Genomic DNA, 22,380 nt, shown 5'->3' with positions numbered 1-22,380 from the left:
GAAGACGCGATTTCCTTGCGCTCTTGCTCAAAAGATTTTCGTCAGCGCGTGTTGGTAATAGGCGCGCGACGAGAGAGAGAGAGAGGGTCGAAGGAGTTTAATTAATCAATCTGGAACTATGGCGCGCGCGCGCGCAAAAGCAGCCACCCTTTGCTCACCCTGCGGTGTTAGGTTGGCGAAGTTCGTCGTGTTACGCACCAAACTTTCGAGTACGATGCCGTTACGGAGAACTGCGGTAAAACATAATACAGTCGCTTATCTCTCGCAGCTTTGAAAGAAAAATATAATTTTATTCTCTTTATGGTTGAGTGAGGTCGAGTTTTTAATCTAACAGGAGGGTTAAGAAAAAAAGAATAAAGAAATTATTTTTCGCTCCGTGGAAAATGTAAAGTGACACAGGGGTTGTTGCGACACCTTCTTTTTTTTATAACCGTGATTTTGGAGTAATACCGAGGAAATAAATACATATACAATTCGAGCAATTTTAATCATTTTAATGCATTTAATCAATTTCAAGTTAAATTTAAAATTTTATTTCTTCTCTCTTAAGAGGGACTTTGTTGGCAATACGGGGACGAGATGGAAAGAGTTAAAAATGAATTGTATTGACACATCTCTTCGCGCGAGGACATCACGTGACGAAATTTTATTTTTCCACCGTTGATATACCAAATGTCCCATTTATTTTTCGAAAAACATTCTGAAAGAAGAGGAAAACCATCAAAAAACGACTTTTCATACATGACGTTTCACTTATGTTATATAATCGTTGCGTTTGCGGAAGAAAAAGAAAACGAAAAAGGAGAAGGGTTAAAAGTACCGCGAACAATTTTTCAGCAAAAATTGAGGTCGAAAATAATGTTTTGAACGACGGTTTTTTTGAAAATAAAAGGCGAGCGATGAGAAAGAGAGACGTTGATAGCGTTTAACCCTCGAGGCAGTCAACTCATAGTGTACATATATACATATATATATATGATCTCTTTTAGGCGCGTGTATGTATTTTATCACAGTTGTCACAAAACTCAAAAGAGATGGAAGAAAGAAGATAAAAAAAAACTGTCCTTTCATTAATCTTTAGCGTGATATTTTATAATATAAAAATTACAGTTCGCAGAGGGAAAGATGAGAGAAAATTAATCTTGACCGGATAAGTTAATAAAGAGTTAATTCAACCTCTTATGAATAAAACTCGAGTAAAACTTAATCAAAAGATAAAAGGATCGTGAAGAAAGTTCGTTATAAACCATGATTCTGTTTTTATCTCGAAACACACGACAGATTAAAAATCATATTTTTTAAGGATCGATTACTTTCGCAAATGAGAAATTTAATTGAAGTAAAATTTGATCACAAAGTAGAACGTTTCTTTTCAGGATATAAGTTGGTTCCTTATATATCGACGATAGCGTCGAGCTAACAAGTCAGATCTACAAGGACGTCTTTACAGTTCAGCTACCTTGAAACGTTACTCGAAAATGTAAGGCTACAACGTATCCGCTTCAAAGACACATCTTTAACAACTATCATTATACACGCCCGAAACTACAATCAAGTGTTCCGCGTCGGTTAATTCGTTAATGCACCGTGCCAGTGTCGAGAGTGTATCTTGATAGAATCCCTCCGCTTTTGGTCCCCGGTTCAAAGTTCTTCGAATAGCATCCGCGCCTTGAAGAACTTGCCTTGTGCCGAAGGCACGTAAACTTCCGCGTCTAGCTATTTTAACGACGATAACGAGGAAAGTTTCAGGCATCCGTAGTGTTTCTGTCGCGGCCTTTAAGCAGGTCCGCGAAGAGCGACACGTTTTGCTGTCGAATTCGAATCTGTTTCGCGTGACTCCGACGACAAGCGAATTGAAAAGGAGTTTTCAGCGTATTTCCGAGACGCGATACGTCTTCCAGATACCGACTTAATTTGCACGAACAATCTTTCATTCACTCCTATATCTAACAATAAGATGTAAAAGTAATAAGCAGAATTATAAAAGAAGGCGTTTCTAACTTTCTCGAATATTTCTCAAGCAAGCGATGCAGATTTCAAGAGTTGGAACAACGTCCTAATCAGCTAATTTTAAATTTGACGCCAAGAAATTTTGCGTTCTATGCCTTTTTTCAATTACGCTGTTCAACAAAAAAAAATAACCGGAACGAGACTAGTCTTTTCTTGTAGTTTTTTGGCTGTTTAATACGGTTTCCAAATTTTTCCATCACGTCACAATTTTGAGAAATTAACTATAAAAAAAACTAGTCTCGTTCCAGTGAATTTGTTTGTTGAACAGTGTTGTATCGATCACTCTTATCACAGGAAAAGGCGAATCTTGTTTCAAAAGGTTTTTTTAATTTTCTTTACATAATAATGTCGAAAGTTGTTTCAACCCGACGTTATAAAAGATGGCCTTATCGACCTTCCCCGTTAAAGAGAAATACGATAGCTGTTTGTATATACTTGATGCGCGCGACGCGCAGAGACGAGACAGGTTCGACTCACCTTTCTCCAGAGGGGCTCTCTTGTACTTCTCCAGCCTCTTGACAGCGATGGCTTCTAGACGTACCCTGGCTGCCGGATACTCCTTGAGCACGTCCCACATATCCTTCTTGCTGAGGACGAAGAGGTCCGAGTAGCCGACCGAGCGCACGCTGGCTGTTCGCCGGTTACCTGCGTCGATGTAGCCATTTATTGGTTATCGGGATGCATCAAGCTTTCTTACGTAACCGCGCGTCGATCGAGATTTTGTTCGCCGCATTTTTACAGCAGATTCGATCGAATGTTCGATCGACCCAGAAATACGCGAGGGAAGTCCCGATACGTTTAAACTTTGTTTCATTTAAGGATTTCTTTGTTACATATCGTTCTACATCCTATAAAGGCCGCGTTTAGCCTCGATAAATCCATGTCAATCGGCTTAGATCGTTTTTCCGACTTGTTAACAGAGGCGATTTAATCGGCCGATCGTTTGTTTCCCGCTGATAAATTGATGGGTGATAATGGCAGATACGAATTAATCGTTGCGCGGCTTACTGTATCTTCGGTTGCTTTTTTTCGCGATTTTTCGCGGAATCGAATGCAGCTGGTAGTTTTTCTCTTAGCGGAGAAAAGCTCAAATTATACGTTAATACACTGACAAAATTATTATATTAATAAATATTTATTGCAATACTGCTTAAATAAATCATTTATTCGAAACAAATACATACCTATTTTTCACATCAAATCAATATTATTGGTTTCATAAATAAATGATTTATTAAGCAGTATTGAAATACATACTTATTTATTCGAATTTAATAAATTATTTTTTCAGTGTATAAAATAGTTTGCCCAATGTGATAGTGGCGCAGCCGAGCCATTATTTGCAATTTTAATTGGTGTCAATGATATTTTGTGCATCAGCGCTTTATAAAAGGACGCATAATGAACGAAGAGAGCGATGCAATTGCTCCAGACAGACGTCCAAAACGCGGCAGTAACTCACAAGCCGGATAAACTTTATATATATTTAGGAAGGAAGATTTAACCGTTAGATAAATGTTTCGTTTGGAAGTCTCGCTTCATTAGTATGCTGCGAATGCACCTGAGTCGTAATACAAATTGTAATAATTAAGCTAAGACGACGGGGAGCTCTACCGTTGATTGAAAATTATGCTTTCGTATTTATGTGTGTGTATTATGTGGGTGTGTATGGGTGTATTGTATTATACCTTTACAGTAATTATAGTATGCGGCATGCGTTTCTCTCTATCACGGAGGGAATTATAAATAGCTCCCACAACTTGTGTCATATATTATTCAGAAAGTTTTCGCGTCTCGAACTGTAACGAAGCCCGTTTCAACCGCTTTCGGTTTCCAACATGCCGGAACACGCTTAGAATCGTTAATTGTACAAAAAATATTAAGGAAATGCCAATTTTGCTGCCGCATTTCTCAAGTATTTGAATTACTTATTTGAGACGCAACTCTTTTTTTTTTTCTTTGCGAGTCCGACATATATTTTCGAATCTGAAAATATAAATAGTACTTTATTTTACAATTTTACTTTCTCAAAATTTTAAAACTTATATTAAATTATTTTTTTGCTAATTTTTATTGTACGCTTATTGCGTTTGATGTTAATCGATAATTTTTTTTATACAGAATATTTTGAACGAATTTTGGCGAATATATTTTCATGAAAAAATGTGTAAGTATCTGTAAGCTTTTTGACGACGTGTTATATCTCATTTATCGCGATACATCGTATATTTTAATAATAAATGTATGTCGAGATGTTTGCTGTAGGTTTTTTTCAATAGTGAACTCTTATCAATTTGCATCGCAAGATGCATTGCAGACTTGTTATACATAATGTTAATAGGTTGCAATAGACAATATAACGTATATATCAATACTTGATAGTGAATATATACTGTTGAAGAGAGACAATCTATTTTGCTTTTTTTGTACTTAAATACTTTCTAATTTTTTTATATGTCTAATTAAATAATAAAGATAAAATGGCAAAATGGATTATCTTTCTTCATGGAGAGATAGAGAGGTAACCAAAGTTATTTGATATTTCACAAGTTAACTAAAAAGACAAAGGATGCCAGAAACTACTATGATCAAATTGTATGCGTATATGTATATATATATAGGTATATATATATATATATATATAAATATATGTGATAATTGGCGGATAATCCGAATGCAGGTTAATACATCCGAATGAGAGAAATCAGCACGCATCACAGCAGTAAATTACAATCATCAATAGTAGCCTAAGTCAGGTAAAATGATGGTAACAAACTGTGAGAAAGATATATGAACAGTGCAATGAATAGTAATGTGGTAATATCGCATGAGAGTGGAAACGCTCGTAGAAAGCATTTGTAAATGATGGTCGATCGCGCAATGATAATTTTCGATGGGCGATCGAAACCCATCTACATAAAAGCTATTAATAACCCATAATATATGGTATTAGCCATAAATAAATATCTTGGCGCTACTGATTTATAAGCAAACGAGCTTGTGCTGTCTTTTTTTTTACAAATGCCATTCTTCAATTATTATAGATACGTAACAATTAATAAATATGCAAATGGTAGAGAATAAAACGTGTGACAATCCCAGCGTGACGTGGCAGCACCGATTGTGAGAATCAAAGACATGATGCTGAAAGGGCGCGACTAAAAATCTGTGAATTGATCCAGAGAGTTTTAAGCCATTTCTTCTAATATAATAGAACTACTAGAAAGCGAAATAGAAATTATGTGTGTACGTGTATGTGAGCGCGCGCGCGCGTGCACACAAGTGGCTAAAATATATATATATATATGTTTTTCATCAAAATTTTATCGACCGGTACGCCTCGCAAGAAGCTAACTCTCCTCGTCCGTTCTTTTGTTCGATCACATCAGTCTGTATATTTCCGAATAAAAAAAAAAAAAATAAAAGAGTTAACAAATAACTCTCCGACGTGTTATCGAACGATCTTTTATTTTTTTAGTCTTTTATTTTTTTTCTGTACCTACAAAGGCGTCACTAAAAATTCACTATAATCGCGTCGTAAGAAAGAAAAAAAAAACACAATTCGATATTTTGTAGCACATGTCATAATTTGGTCGTTCCGGTCGATCTCGTAAAAATAAAAATAAAAAAAAAATAAAATGAAGTATAGAGTAGCCGTGAGAAAGATTGAAGGGTGGAGACTAAAGGGCAATACGTGTCACGGGCCTTGTTCGAGATGCGTTGACGATCTCGCAACGACTATTCCGCCGCTTCTATATGTGTTTGCGTAATTCAATTAACGTTACTGTTTGCTGGATAAGCAGAGCGTTATAAAAACTTGGTTCGGGGCAAGCATGAGCGAGATTCAAATGCGATTGATATGTTGTAACGTGGTTGAAAACGCCTGCAGAATCCGAAAATATATCCTCGGAACGCGATGGATATATCTTGTTATCTACAAGTGACAGTGTATGGAAAACTTTTTTATACTTTTGCTAATATTGCCCCATTTTTTGCAGATACATTTTTTGCAGAAACCGAGTAATCGAAACTTGTGTTTACCGAAAAAGCAAGACAGCCGCTGGCATATAAATAATAAGGAAAATGCTTTATCAACTATCAGAAGAAAAAAATACAAAGAATTAAACTTTTTTCTAATTTAATAACAACGCGAAGATCGCGCGCTCAGAAAATCTACGAGAAGGGAATTCAATTTAAAATAGATTAAGATCATTCAGATGGGGCTAAAGTGCGATTCTCTTATTAATTCAAAGTTTCTTCACGGCAAACGTAACGTTCGCTCCTGGAAAAAGAATTTTCTGGAAGGAGTTCTGATAGAAGAATATAAAGTTTGTGTCGTTTCCGAGGCGACTCTTTTTACACACATTGATGGTTTATTTTTTTTTTCATTTCGGGAGTCATCGTTCGAGAAAAAGACAAAAGGAGAAAGATGAAAAGGAGGAAAAGAGAGAGAGAATATCGGGTCCTCGAAAACAACAACGAGACCTGCTATCGATCCCGCACGACGACGTGCACGTGCCGACGGCTTCATCCTGATAGACAGAGGCAATAGGATTGTCGATACAGAGAAATTGGAGCGATACTTTGCATTGCCAATCCTCTTTTCACTCTCGTCAGGGACAAACTCCCGGAAGATGCACAAGTGATTGGGACGATGCTTTGGGAGTCGGTTTTTCTATCACGCCCATTAAATAGTGCTAGGGAATAAACAAAAGTGGAAAACAAATATTTTTCTCCCTTGATTCTCTCTTCCTTGCCAACATGCGCGCGACGAATAATTATTATGAGTTTGGATTAGTCCACACTCTGTTATCCAGTCATTTGATATAAAATTACTATTGTACATATCACAATGGTGAAACGCTAAATAAAACTCATTTTTTCTTGATACATATATAGTTTGCGAATCTACTTATATATATCTTTGCTAGAAAAAGAAACAATTCTGTGGTTTCTTTTTTTTTTGTATTTAAAAAGCGATTATTCGATCCCCATTTTACACTTGAATAATGTATGTGTTAAAGGAGGTAAAACCCGATTCAATAACTAGATTTCACACTAAATTTACCGTAAATTTAGTATCCTATATATTCTGCGACAGAGCCGGCGATAATGGGAAAGTATCGCGTACGAGCAGAAAAATCGTTCGTGGTAGATAATGTAACGTCAATCACAATTAAACTAGAGAAAGTTCCTCTCTTTTCACGAGAAAATATTATTATGCCCCTATAAATAAATAAAATATAACTCGATTAATTATATCCGGTAATTTATTTAGTACCGATACGTAAACTTTAATTTTAAAGATTACGTTTGATTTTGAAAATATTTATGTCGAAATTTTAAAATAAAATTCCTTATAATGCAATATTTATCCCGCGCATTTTCTTTCAAAAACAAATAGTTATAGGAAAAGCCATAAAAATTAATACTATAATATATCGAAATTTCTGCAGATAACGAGAGATACATTGTTCTATATTAATGAACAACAAGGTACATACGCAAGATATACATACATCAACATATAGTTTATTAAAGAAATCTATTTCAAGTATTTTTTTAAATCATTTTTACTTATCGAATCTCTGTTAATTTTTTAAAATCCCATTTAAAATTTTTCTTAAATCTTGTCTATTTTTTTTCCAACTAAAAAAATTTATTGAAATTGAATAAATATTTATTTCAATACTGCGCCAAATAAATCAATTATTTGAAAGTAATAATATTGATTCGATGTGAAAAATATTTATTTGGTATAAAAAAATCTTTTTCAAAACAAATAAATATTTATTTGTTCTAAATATGTGATTTATTAGACAGTATTGAAATAAATATTTATTTTTATTAATTTAGTCATTTTTTTCAGTGTGTATACGTCAAGAATCAACATCTTTATTGTAAATTACTATATATATAATATATATATTTTTATATGATTTAATAAAATATATATAATATATATTTTTTCTTTTTTAAATTGTGCAAGACCTATATCGTGCGGCTGTCGTTGCGTGAACGTCAATCGCGATTAGAAGGTGAAGATCGACAAGTGGGACGAGTCTGCGAGAAAAAGAGAGATAGTGAAAAATTGCTAGAGAGATCGTTTTTAGATCGGCTCATACCGGCTCGACGGCTTGCCCTCTCACAGAGTGGTAAGAACGTGAAACGTGAAAACGTGATCGTGAAAAACGAAGGGGGACAGCTCACGGGCCCCTGGTCCGTTTGGAATATTTACCGCACTCTTTACCTGCGGTCCCCATATTGAGAATGCTGATCTCCCCGAAGTAGGAACCCGCCTTAAGGGTGGCGAGCACCGTCTTCCCGTTGTCGGCCACCACCTGCAGTCGGCCCCTATTCACTATGTACATCTCCTTTCCCACCTCACCTGCAATCACGCGAAAATCACATCCAATCAAAATATTAATTATTCCTTTGGTCCCTTCTTATTTTTTTGCGTTCAATTTAATCCAGACATTTGTACATATTTCAGTATTTCTTGAAATAATAATTAACTGGTATTAATATATATAAAAACAAAATATTTTATTTTCTTCATTTTAAAGAAGAAAAAGTTTTGTGAGCATACTTGGCAAGGTATCCAACTTTTTATTCATGTAATATTTTTTTTATGAATCTATAAAAATAAACAGCCTTCAGTGTCTCATTGGTCGGAGCAACCATCGATGTACTTGGAGGTATACAACAAGAGCTGGCGTGTCTGTCTATTATATAATAATAATGCTCGTATTACTCCGCTGATACGATTGCCGCCACTGTAACCGCGACATATCTCTTGGTACAGGAACAATAAGAAAAAAGTAGAATAATATAGCAAGAGTTTATTAAGACTTCAGCATATGCGCATCATCCAACCATTGTCTTTTTCTATTTGCTCAGAATAAAAAGAGGAAAATAATAAAAAATAATTATTAGATATATATAATTTATTATATATATATATATATATATATATATATATATATATATATATAACGGCACGGAAAAGGTATATATAATTTATTATATATATATATATATATATATATATATAACGGCACGAAAAATATCGAAGACCGAATAAATTTTTTTGTTCACTTCCTACGACAAAAATTTTTTATCGTTAACAAAACGACCGTCGCACGATCCGTGAATGCAAAAAAAATTATTCCTCTTAATGAGCACGTCTCCTCTCCTTTGATGGGTGATTTCGCTCGTCGCGCGATCATGTCGGAATTATGACGTACCGTTACTACTTGTCTGACTACTGACGACGCATCTCTTTCTTTCTTTCTCTCTATCTTTGCGTCGCAAGCGTTGAATTTTTATTAAGTCGATTTCTCTCTCTAATATTGGATTAATTTTTTATTTTATTTAATTAAATATATTATATATATATATATATATATATATATATATTAATATTTATATAATATAATTAATATCTATATATATTATATTTAATAAAATAAAATAAAAAATTAATCCAATATTAGAGAGAGAAATCGACTTAATAAAAATTCAACGCTTGCGATGCAAAGATAGAGAGAGAGAGAGAAAGAAAGAGATGCGCCGTCAGTAGTCAGACAAGTAGTAACGGTACGTCATAATTCCGACATGATCGCGCGACGAGCGAAATCACCTATCAAAAGAGAGGAGACGTGCTCATTGGGAGGAATAATTTTTTTTGCATTCACGGATCGTGCGACGATCGTTTTGTTAACGATAAAAAATTTTTGTCGTAGGAAATGAACAAAAAAATTAATTCGGTCCTCGATATTTTTCGTGCCGTTAGCAAACGGAAATTATTCGCGCGACTGCTTACGCTTCGAGAATGAATATTAAACAAGGAAAATGTCAATCAATATTTCGCTTTTATTTATGCGCGATCTAGTGTTTTTATTTTATGGGTTATGAAATATTCAGAGATATATATATGGGCAAGTCGTATTCTTCGAAACGAATTCTGTTCCAAGCAGATTTCTTGGTATCAGAAAAATGACTCTAGCACATAAATACCATTTAAAAATAATCACGTGAATCGCGTTCTCTACAAGACAAATATAAATCAAAAGAATAATATCTCTCATATTTCGTAACATTAGAGGATCTAAATTAAATAAAAAGGAAACACTCTTTTATATGATTATGACGAATGGAAACATAAATTGATAGAAGAGCGCGATTTTGTAACACAGTATATTAAATTCTGTTGTGTTTAAAAGAAATACAATTCCGAGGGAGCGTTGAAAGACTATACTTGGTACGGTATTGGTCCACATTATTTACGAACTGATCCTCTATGCGACACTAAACCATAAGCAGTAGTTACGCAGATTCGTGTTTCTTTCCTTCGTATTGATGACTGAGCGGCGGTAGTCACTTTTTTGGTCATAAAGTAAAAATATTCACCTACCCTTGGCGAGTCTCCGCTTACGCTATTAGTGACAAGGACGACATAGACGGAAAAAGCGAGAGAGAAAGAGAGAACGAAGGATCATTTTTCACGCCCATAGTACATCGTTTGGCGTCCTTCTAACATTACATTCCATAAGCAGAGCACATTGAATTCAAAGGGAGAGACCGAGCGCGAGGGTAGGAATAAGAAGACCACAAAATGTCTAGGGTTCGTATCCTCGAGGGGCCATAAACGGGAAGGGATGGACGAGGTTGCGACGCGTTGCTCTAACTTACGTGCATTTTTTATTTAAATTCTAACTTATGGTGTTAATTCTCTTCCACGCTAAAGTAGAGTATAAGAAGAGTTTGCATAAAACATTTGACCTACACCACCCACAAGTGCTCTTCCTCTTTCGAGAGGAAGGTGGAGGAGCCTCCTCTCGAAAGAACTATGACCCGGAATCTTACCTTTGCGGCAGATGTAGTCGCCGGGTGAGAAGAGAACGGGCCGTAGTCGCAGCACCAGCTCGCACAGGAAACCAGCCTCCGTGTTCTGGAAGATCTCGACCCTCCTCAGCGTGTCCAGGTGCACGTTTATCGCGATTTCTGCCTTCAGCTTATCTGCAACACGCGAAGGGGATGCGAATTATATAACGCAAACACTTTTACGAGGAAAAAAGTGTTCGAGACTTTAATTTATGAGTTAAAAATATAGGGGAGAACGAGAGAATAATTTTTTACATTTTTAACGCGCAGAGAATACAATTTATATGCATAGAATATAATATAAAGTATTTATTTTTAATTTATTATTTTTATATTTTTTTCTTATTTTTCTTAATTTAATATAATTTTGAAATTTTCTTTCTCGATAATAAAATTTTTTGCGCGGAACAATTTGTAGACTCGTATAAATACCAGCGAAAGTTGCAAAGCGTTAAAAGATTGTTTTCGTCGCGCTATGTTGCACGAGAACTTTAACCTAAAGTTTTTAAGCGATACGTAAAACTGTTCCAGCGAGCAGAGGTGTACGTGTTCTTTTTTTTAAAGGCAGAGTCTCATTAGCCGGAGACACTTCGTTGAACTTATCATTTGCAAGATATGAAGATCCAAAAAAGCTTGCCGCAATTAGAAGGTACACATTTTGCAATCTCGCACACTCGTTGCAGAAAAAGAAAATGTTTTTCAATAGATATATAATGGATAGTAAAGATGTCGAATCGTCATAAATTGTTTACAGAGCCGTGAAGCATGAAGCCATTTGCCAAGATTTTATCTCGGGCATTCGGAAAATATATTGACTTCAATACACCTATGTCAATAATATTGTTGAAATTATCTTGTTATAGAACATTTTGTAGATTTATGTAAATAATATTTATTATCAGATCGAAATTATCGAAAATTGTATCAAAGAAAATGCTGTTATAAACGTAATAAATTCATTATAAAACGCTATACAATTATAATTTTTAAATATATGTATTATACGAGAATTTATAATAATTTATAGAGACCAATTTTCATTACAGAACCGAAATTTCTCTGATTTTTATATCTACATTATCTTTTCAAGATATATGTATATAATGTGCACAAATTTTGCGAAAGTCCTTATTACTGTAAATTACAATATATATAATTATTTCTCGTTTTGAAACTTAATTATTTTAAATCAAAACCAACTCAGCTCTTGTGATTAAAATCCTGTATCACGGTACAAATATGTTCTTCACTGAAAATGCAATTAATAAGTGAATATCTCTGATTAACTGCCTATTGTAGTAAGTATTGTAATAATTAAGTTATTAATAATTATACACTCTCGTGGAGGCTAATGACAACATAAAGTAAAATTAATATTGACCTGTCAAATATAATTATGGAGTGTTATTTATCGCATGAATCTTTGATTAACACATGTGAAGTTTAGTATTGCTACCATTGTTGTTGATATAATTAGTAACAACATGTGCCATGGAAATTGGTAGTTGACCTAGAGGCACGTCGACCATACACAAGTGCGCACGCTTGTTTCTGTCGTTATTGTAGCTACGGAATTAATGCTAAGTTTTGCAAATTAGCGCTAATTGTGATTACGCAAGCACGACGTATTGTTAAGTAAGTCCCAGAGTATGCGGGCATTTTTTGCTCGCGTAAGTTATACAGAGCGATCGATAATACTTCGTTATTAACGCATAATGTAGCCTAATTGCTCGTCTCTGCGTCGACGTAATCCGATTATTATCGTCGCGCAAAAATGTACGTATCGCCTGTTTTGTCATGTGTGTGCTGCTATAGGCTGCTCCGATAAAATTACATAGCCAGCAATTATTGCCGAAATAGAAATCGATTATCATTACGTTACGTTGTCGAGAGAACTTGAAAACTTTTTGAAAAAAACATAATTTGAAATGATCAAATAAGAATTTCAGTTTGGTTGTTCGCTAAGAAATGTCGATATTATATGGAGATATTCGACGTTATTAGTTTCCGATATTATTTTTCGAGTCGTTATCGGTCGCGTTTTCAGCTGCATTTCTCTTTCTCTCTCTCAAACGACATATATTTTGAGAGTATCTTCGCGCCATAATAGCCTACAATTTTTCATCTCATACTAATATTCAATTTTCCTACTCTCTGTTATACGCCGTGCATTACACTTGGAGACTTTACAACTTGCGTCTTATGGCGGGTTTATTGCGCCGCAAAATGCGTCGTTCAAGGGAACGAAACGGTTTCCAGAATGCTGTCCTGGCGCTCGTTTCTTACAGTCACCGTGGAAAGGCTGGTTTAAATTCGTGCACCGCGATGAAATAATAACGTTTCTCCCCGACAACTTTATTTTCCCTTTTAGCATTCTTCAAACTATGTTAATTATTCTTTTGACTATCGATTCTTCGCAATTAAATAAAGTGGATAAATATGAATTAAAAAGTTGGATTTTGCTTGCGTATACCTATTATAAAAGTTGCGATAAATCGATTGAATAAAAAAAAACACAAAACATGTTTTTTTCTTGTTGAAATAAAAAGATTCGCGAAAGAAGACTTAATATCCCTCTCTAAAAAAGACATGTTATTGAGTTTCGAAGTCCTCTCGAAAGTCTCGAAGTGTATTGTTGCCTCTTTTCCACGATGTCGATTGGTTCTCGACATTCGTTACTTCGTAAACGGCTGTCATTATTAATTTTGTTGTTGAGTGATTCGATTACAGTTTTTCAGTTAGAAAAAAACGCATTGAATATATTTTGTAAAATGGAATAAAATTGAAAATAATTGAAAGTTTAAAATATAAGGTATTATTTTAAAATTTAATTATAGCAAATTAGCGCTTAATCAGCTGATTTCTGTCAAAAAGATTAATGGAGTTTAAATAAAATTTATTATATATATTTTTTAATATAATACGGAATAATAGACGCGTAGCGCGCTTGTGTTCTAGTAAATATAAAAATCCGATTACTTTATTATGGTGATTCTTTTCCATCGTAAGAGCCGAGTAATTAAATGATGAAATAATAATAAAAAAAAAAAAGATTGCAAATTTTATCGCTTATGCTAATACGATAAAAACGCTTATTATGGGCGTATAAAAAAATTACTCGACGTTTCCTCAAAAGTGAAATAAAACGTTTTCGAGAGATAAACTTTTCACGAAAGCTTAGAGAAAACTGACAATTTCCTTCTTAGCGGGGATTTGACTTTGCATTAAGCACTGTATATCTGGTGTAATAAATTTGAACATAAGTCTTCCTATGTGTGCATAGCAAGTAAGTCCTTCCTGTTCCTTCTAGTTTATTCGTCCCTGTGTATACACCATATTTTATGTTGCATACAGTCTGTCTTATAATGCATTACGAGCGTAATAAAATTATTATTACGCTTTATTTAGCATTTTAATAGAAAATTTCTAGTAGTAATATCGTTTCTCTCCAATAATCGACGAGTTTCGTTTTTAACAGTCGGCTTAGAAATGTATTCGAGTTTTACGCAGGCAATGAAAAACAGTTCATAAAGTTTACGAAGAATAAACATGCGTATTGTGAACGTAAATGAAAATAGTCATATGCGCGCGCACTATTACTATAAATCAGTAAAATGTAATACGATTATATAGAGCGATAAATATATTCATGTGTTATAAAAATAAACACATTCGCAACATATATAAACAGTAACAGTAAATGTTCAAGCGCAATGTATTCAACGTATGTATGTTAGGTAATGGATTTCAGATTATTTATTATGCAAATTAGTCACGCAAATTTTTTTATTAAATCACCAAGAGAGAAAATTTAACGCGAGGTAAAGAATTAATATCAATTTTTCAATAAAAGCTGCAAACTTTCGGAGTATACGTTTTTTATTTGCCTCTAGTTGCGAAACAACTTGGCGAAAATTTGCTGTACAGCCGTTTGCTCTCGCGCGCGGTTGCATTAAAGGGCGACCGATGTTGGCAACCGTATATGGTAGCCTCTGCTTACGTGTCGGTTTGTTCGCGTTTTAGTTTGCAGATCCTGCCAGCAGTTGCGAGATCAAATGTTTCTCGTGAAATTATATATGCTAACACCGTCGAAAGGCGGCAATATCATTTCACTGCTGTCCGTAAACATTCGTCTCGCGTAACTTGAAATCCCCCCGTTATTTAACTAATATAAATTGCAAGTAAAAATGGAAACTTTTCCGGAGAATTTGCGATGCATGAAGCTGCATTAATTATATGTTCGTTGAATTATATCTTTCTAGAATTGCGAAAAGCTCGACCCGGCCACTTGCGTAGATTTTATAAAATGTGAGACTTATATAAATATAACGTAAAGTTACGTTACAATTCCGCGCGTTTGGAAGAAATTTTCATACATCTCACGTTTATGGAAATAAATTTACGCCAACATCTATATGTTCCACATTGCACATTAATAAAGATAATTGGAAGTTAAAGAGGAGATAAATAATTTTTCGCGTTCAAATTACATTACATATTTACATATCTTGTTCCAACTAATGAAAATTGTTAGTTTTAGTTTTTTTTTATTTGTATCTTTTATTTTTCTTTTTATATATATTTTTCTCTCTCTCGTTTTATTTTTTTTATTTTCACCGTTTTTTTCAGGGAAAATTAAAACGCTTATTTTTTATTAGTTATTTAAATATTAGATGTGTAAATGAAACCTTACCTGGAAGACAACTCACTGCTTTCTCCTCGTCGGAGCATTTCTGCGTCAGCCACAGATAATCGAACCATTTGATAACTTTCACCTGCAAATGGTTCGGCACTCTCCTCATCCTCATGTACGTCTTCACGCCGTCCAGCTTCGCTGCAACCAACATACAATTGTTTTTGTTACAATTTATCATCTTGAGTGACAATTCAATTAAATGTTAACATCTGTGTGAGAGTTTTAATCGTGCGCTGTTTACTTCTTAATCTTTAGACTGTATATTTATATGTATAATATAATAGAATATAAATTACGTAATATCTGTCACACATTCGTTGACATGAAAGCTTAATTCTCTGTAAGCTAATCATGTATATATGATATTGTATATAAACGTTTCCAATTTCAATCAATTATCATTTGAACATCGACAGCCTCACATGAAACCATCCCGTTTTCCAATTCGCGAACGTGATAGTATGCCATTATATCGCTGAAATGTTCGACGGGTATTAATCTTTGCGGTCGTTTTCGCTGATTAAAGTTGATACGATCACATATCGACGGTCATGTGGCTTCGCATAACTGTGTATAACTGAATAAATATGTTACGAATGCAAAGAAAATCTTTCTGTGACAAAGAAAATTGAATTTTCCGCAGTCAACTTGTAATAATTCGACAACAACATTATTATTACTCAAAATTAATATTAGACGCTAGTGGTGAAAATAAACTTGGCAAAATTGATTTCGACGTAACTAACAATTTTATTCAATACTTTTACGACGTTTCGACCATTTGGTTGTGGTCCTTATCAAGTGAGAATTCTATAACACAATATTACACAATAGTTTTTAACAATGTTGAAACATACAAGAACATATTTAAATGTTAAGTTATGACCACAAACACAAACATACCCATCAATTAAAATGAACATCATAGCGATGGAACGTGTTCCTCTTTTAACTACTAATTTTAAATAAGATCGGTTTTATGTTGCGTTAATCTCTAGTTACGTCGAAATCAATTTTGCCAAGTTTATTATTATTACTAATTATAGTAATTATCATATATACATTTTTGCGCTTGAAAACACACTTCTTTTTTTTTTTTGGTTGCATCGAATGAATTATACCGATTAAAGCGTTTGTACGAGCAATTTTTTATCGAGGCAAGGAGCACGTTGCCATCAGATTAATTGAAATGAATGAAGAGGGGGAAACGATCCCCTATTCTTTTTCCGTCTTTCCGATGAGAGAAGCATCGATGCGATTTGTTAATGTAGCGAATTGTGCGGCGTATCCGCCATGCAATCGCTGCACGGGTCGCAGATCAATAGTGACGCAGTGAAACGGAAAACTAAGATATCGTTACAATTTTATGACGACATATCTCTCTCGCGATGCTACATATTCATGTGAACAGGTCATTCAGTTACGGCGAAAAAATTGGACAAAAAGATAATTGAAATTAATAATAGTGGCTAAATAATATATAGTAGCGATATATAACATAAAGTTTAAAAATTTTGAAAAGATGAAAACAGATAACAAGCGACGTTGCAACGAATAAGTTTAGATTTGTAAATTGTTAATTACCAGATAAAAAATTAATTAACGTTTAATTCTATATGCAAAACGTCTCCTAAAAATCTTACAATAATTTTACTTGTATGAATAATTTTCAAGCGCACCTGGCATTTCAAATTATTGCTTTTTTTGCACTGTGCTGGCGCAAATGGCTGTAACATAAAAAAAAATCGTAAAATTTCGGAAGGGATGACTGATACGTGTCCGTCGTACCGAATGAGTGATAAAATGTAATTTCCTATGATACGACGAATTTCTACTTGGCAAAATTACGAAATGTAGATGAATTTCAGTTAAACTTTTTGATGGCAAACAGTAATTAAAAGCAAATATTTTGACAACTTTGCTATGCAAAGGGAATCGGATCGTCTGAAGATTTGGTTTCGAATTGTAATAGAGATATTCAAAAGTATATAAAACGGAAGCGGAATAAAATTATACAGAATATGATTACGTGTGGATTATATAAATAATCTCAGCAAGGTTGTGTGATATAATGATCTTCTATGTATAATGTAAAGATATTATTATTTAATTTTGAGTCGCTCGCATTCACAAACTATACGTTTCAAGACTATATAAATATGGATTATATAAGGAACGCAGACTGTATATCAAGAAATGAAACGTCAAACTGTCTCCGAGAATGCCAATTTCTATTCATGTTAAATATTCAATCATCGATATTCAATCGAGCAAGCAAAGAGCAATGGAACCAATAAAGGGGAATGCGTTTCTTTGTCAAATTACGTTGAGCGACTGCGTTCATGAATATATCCGCGATCCGTGCGTATATTTTTTTTCTATATATGTATTTTATGGTATACGTTAAGATAATATTATTCCCTCATAGATATAAAAAAATTCGTTGATCAAAGACTTTTGATTGAGATATTATTTTATAACTGCACGATCCTCTTCAAATTTCAAATTATATACATTAAATTCTTTTTCTTTTGTATATATAATATCAATTTTCATTATATTAATTTTATCATTTTAATTTGAAGTCGACCGGTTTTTGATACGTAAAATTATTTTAGTTTGACGATTGATTTGCCCTTTATTATTTATTGTATTAAATTCTATATAAATATATATATAATCTCTGCGGTATGTATATAAAACTTTGAATCCAGTTAACAGAATATAACTTAAGATTGATAAATAACCATGAGATTTAAAAATAGAGATATTTTTTGCCTCTCTCGAAAATGTATTGAGTTTTCGCCTTTTCGTTTCAGCTGTTCAAATGTTAATGCACGACGCGGTCCAAGGATCCGCAGTGCGGAGTTCACTGCAGCGATCTAACTTTTTCCGTACAACGGGATACTCGTTTCCGGAGTTTCGAGAGTTGCCGTTCCAGGGAATGATCGGCGATCCATGCCAGATATATGTACACCTGCGAAGTAATCAATCCCAGGTATCTGCCGAGCCGGGTCGCGATTCAGACGGAATCTCCGCGAATGGATACGAACGGGGGCGCAATCCGGAATTGGCCGAAAATGGATATAACCGGGGACGCCCGGCTGGCTGGCTTCACCTCGCTTGACTGACAAGGAAGAGGGGGTTGGTTTCCATCGGAAATGGGCTTCCAGCCCCCCATGACCGACGGCCCGTGCCGGCTTCGAACGGTTCTCGGAACGCGGCGCAATTTAACTTATTCCGGCTTCGCTGCTCGCGCGCGAGAACTCGCGTCTCGTCGCCGGGATTCAAGGCGAGGGTGAGACGCAATCCGGAACGAGGACAGACCGATATTGATAATGTATACAGCAACCCGATTCGACCGATCGAGCGATCAAAGGAGCGAGAGGACACCCTTGGCCGGGATCCAAGGAACTGATATTCTCTCTCTCTCTCTCTTCGATTATTTTTCAAGCGGGTTCGTCGAACCGTGTCTGGGTATATCGGGATTTACCGAGGGTGGCGACCCTCGGTGGGGATGTAAAGTTACATCCGGACGATGTCCTCCTTGGAGCGCCTTCGCGCAAGCGAAGTGACCGTATCGAGAGATAGTGTCTTGGAAAAATTATCTGTTTCGTAAGATTATTTCTATCATTCGTCATTTTGAGAATTTCTGCGCGAGACTATTCATTTCAAGTTAGTATAATATAAATTTATTGTACATGTATATATTATATGTATATGCACGTTGTGTAAATATGTGTGTGTAAATATATGTGTTAATTATTAATTATGACTTATTATTAGTTACTATTAATATATTATTAATTAATTATTTATTATTATAGTATAATAATTATTATCCTATTCTATGATATTCATTTTCAGCGAGTTATTGACAATAAGCATTAAAGCAAAATATATATATATATATATTCATGTTGGAATAAAGTTTTATTTTATTTATAAAGTTTACGTTCACTTTCTTTCTCTCATCGATTTAAAGAAATGAGGGAACGACGAGATGTATTGATATTGTGCGTCAATGTGAAAACGAACGTAAAAGTCTGCCGTTGCATGCTTAATGATGGAACTTTGAAATGTCTTAAAGTCTTAAAGGGTAATGGAGAGTATTTTCGCGCGGCGGTACGAGATCAAAGCGTTGTGATAATTTCTGGCTCGTTTCCAGTTCTGTTGAGAGAACAGAAGCCAAGTTACGCTTATTTCGCGCCAAAGGGAGACTCGGCTCTACGACAGAACGACAAATAGCCATTGTACCTTGAAAATAATCGTATTTTTTTTCAAAAGAAATTCAAGTGGATTCCATTATCTCTTTGTAGGTATTACAAAAGTTTCGCGCGGCGCTCCATCATGTCTGCGATCAAATGATTAAACTTTGTAGAAATATCAGATATCAATTCGTTCGAGAGATGAAGATGCTGAAAATATTGAGTGGTACAAGAGCAGGAAGTTTTCTAAGAAATACAGGGTGTATCTAAATAAGTGCGAACAATTTTAGAAGATAATTCTTTGTCGAAATTTAAGAGGGATTTTTTATATAAACATATATTCTTATATCCCTCGCTGAGGAGTTACACTTTTCTAAAGAGGTAAAAATTAAATTTTTATTTTTCTTTCTTAAAAACTATTGATTTTGCGAAAAAATAAGACATGAAAAAGTTTCTGAAGTAACTTCAAACTTTCTAACGCATTTTTTTTTAGATGATGATATTTCGGTCCGTTAAAAAGTTTTAATAAAAAATTAAATAATGGTTGTTAGTTTCATCCTCTTATAATGATATAGGAATATCGAAAAAATATTAATAAGTATCTTTTTTATTAGTAGAAAAAAGTTTCATTTTTTTAATTCGTGAAATTTGAGAAAAAAAAAAACTGAATATAAGAGTATATATATATATATATATGTTTATATAAGAAACTCCCCTTAACTTTCGACAAAGAATCATCTAAAATTTGTCGCGCTTATTTCGATACACCCTGTATATATATAATATACGAAAAGAATATAAGCGTCAATTGCATCGCGAGTAATTCTTTTCCTGTTTTCCCAAGAGAAGGTTGCAAATTTTCTTGGAAAAATTACTATTCGTTTTTCGTTCTTTTTGCCCCTCGTCAGTTCTGACTGCGATCCCTAAACGACATGCCCCGACTGTTGTCTGTCCAAACGCGCAACCTGAAACTGACAGTCGGAGACGAGGCTCCGGAAGATCGATGGATCTCCTCGAGACGCGGTCTTAACGACCTTGTTCCATGTTACCGATAGCCTCTACCGGAACGTCATTACTTTCCTTTCAGTCCACTCGATCAAGGCACTCCCTCTAATGAACGGCGTCTGTAAATGGTTTGCACGTAATAAAAGTAAAGACACCGCGCAGACTGTTCGCGCTATTCCCATAAATCATCGCGAACGACGAAGAAATACGACTATTCCGGTTATTCCTACTGCGGAATGCGCTCGGTCGTTTCTCTAGAGAGACGAAAATTTCATTCACGATGTATTTTGTCGCGATAAAAAAAAAACCCATTTCAGAGTCCCTCTCTTCTTATTTCTGATTGCCGTCGAACATCGCGTCCCATTTGTCCCTGTAAATATAACTGGGATTTTATCGCAACTCTCGCACGCGTACGCGATTGAATAAAAATAAAAATAAAAAAAAAAAATAAAATAAAAGACAAAAGATATCCGACAGATTGCTCGGCTTAATAAGGCGTGTACTAGAATATTCGAAGCGAGAGGCAATTGTTTTGCCTGTCGAAGGGAGTTTCGCCGCGAGCGTTCGCGAAATCGCTTTTGCTTTTGAAATTCCGCCACGCGCCGACGGGCGCATCGTACCCGAGGGCGGATTAATTTTCGCGAAAGTCTCCCGGGCCAATTAATGGCGAAACGTGGCCTCGTTAATTATCCGGAATTCTGAACGAGCGCGCGTCGTGTAAACGCGAGTTACCCTATTAGCTAGACTTTCCCTCCCTTCATTGTTAGCTCGAGAGAAACGCGATATTCCGCGCAGCTTGTGATATGATAGATTTACATCAATGCGCTTCGGACAATTCCGCGTTTTTCCACAACCCGCGATTATCCCTGCAGCAAATATTATATTATGCATTTTTCCCACGTTTCACAGTTTTCGAGACAATCGCCACGGATTTTTCCTGAAAAAGTAACACGCGCGCGTAAATTTTCTTTATTTCTCGAGTAAAAGGAAGACGCGCTTTTCGCGAGGCTCCGACTTATGAATGATTTTCATACGAAAGAACGAAGAAGAGCGTGGAAAGTTGGCGCATATTTTTCTCCCGCGGCGGCAGAAACGCACGTTCCTCCCCGTTACCTGGATAATCTCTCGGATCCATTGAGCGGGATTAAACGGGCTTTACTCCTTTTGTGCAAACTTAATTCCTTTCCTTTCCTGCCTGGTCATGTATGCACACGCAGGTAATACCCTCGCCGTCATCGTTTCTCGGCGCAGCGTCGCTGTATTATATAACGCTTAATCCAAACCGGCAACTTCTATTTATTCGGATCTCCCGGGTTGCAGCAATTTCAAGTTTCGTCGGAAACTTTCAGTAATTCGAGCAGCGAGGGGTAGGATCTCCTTTATTAATCCGGTAACATTGAAACGTGTGTTCTATCATGGAAATTAGTATTTAAATTACTCTGCTGCGTCGCGGAAACATCATCGTCGTGCTCCCTTTTGTCGCGTTACTCTTCTCATTTGCGTCGCGATTATTCGTGTCAAGAAGGCAACGACATACGCGTTCGTCATGTGGAACAATGTTGTTGAAACCAGCGG

At 35.2% G+C, this 22,380-nt stretch overlaps 1 protein-coding gene and 1 long non-coding RNA gene across 11 annotated transcripts in view; one reads left to right on the top strand and one right to left on the bottom strand.

Annotated features, from left to right (window-relative positions):
• Positions 1-11,792, top strand: part of LOC146723425 (uncharacterized) — a 33,535-nt gene extending 21,743 nt beyond the window's left edge. Inside the window, exons 2-3 of the long non-coding RNA XR_014924564.1 lie at positions 11,428-11,545; positions 11,651-11,792. This is a non-coding gene — a long non-coding RNA (uncharacterized LOC146723425). The remainder of the gene's footprint in view (positions 1-11,427; positions 11,546-11,650) is intronic.
• The window catches only part of LOC114942826 (cyclic nucleotide-gated channel alpha-3), a 171,219-nt gene that overhangs the window by 7,596 nt on the left and 141,243 nt on the right, over positions 1-22,380 (bottom strand). For 7 of the 10 annotated variants that reach the window (XM_085482040.1, XM_085482042.1, XM_085482044.1 and 4 more), the window contains exons 10-13: positions 15,590-15,730; positions 10,879-11,031; positions 8,249-8,398; positions 2,488-2,655 (exon numbers count right to left, since the gene is read on the bottom strand). In XM_085482040.1, coding sequence (XP_085338166.1) covers positions 2,488-2,655; positions 8,249-8,398; positions 10,879-11,031; positions 15,590-15,730 — 612 coding nt within the window. The remainder of the gene's footprint in view (positions 1-2,487; positions 2,656-8,248; positions 8,399-10,878; positions 11,032-15,589; positions 15,731-22,380) is intronic. The other 3 variants (XM_085482038.1, XM_085482037.1, XM_085482041.1) reach the window with 3 other exon arrangements.

Source organism: Nylanderia fulva, unplaced genomic scaffold (assembly GCF_048542155.1).
Source record: "Nylanderia fulva isolate GAGA-0341 unplaced genomic scaffold, ASM4854215v1 Scaffold2, whole genome shotgun sequence".
NCBI classification, from domain to species: Eukaryota; Metazoa; Arthropoda; class Insecta; order Hymenoptera; family Formicidae; genus Nylanderia; species Nylanderia fulva.
Note: the sequence above shows the minus strand (reverse complement) of the source record. Positions and strands in the feature narration are given on the sequence as shown.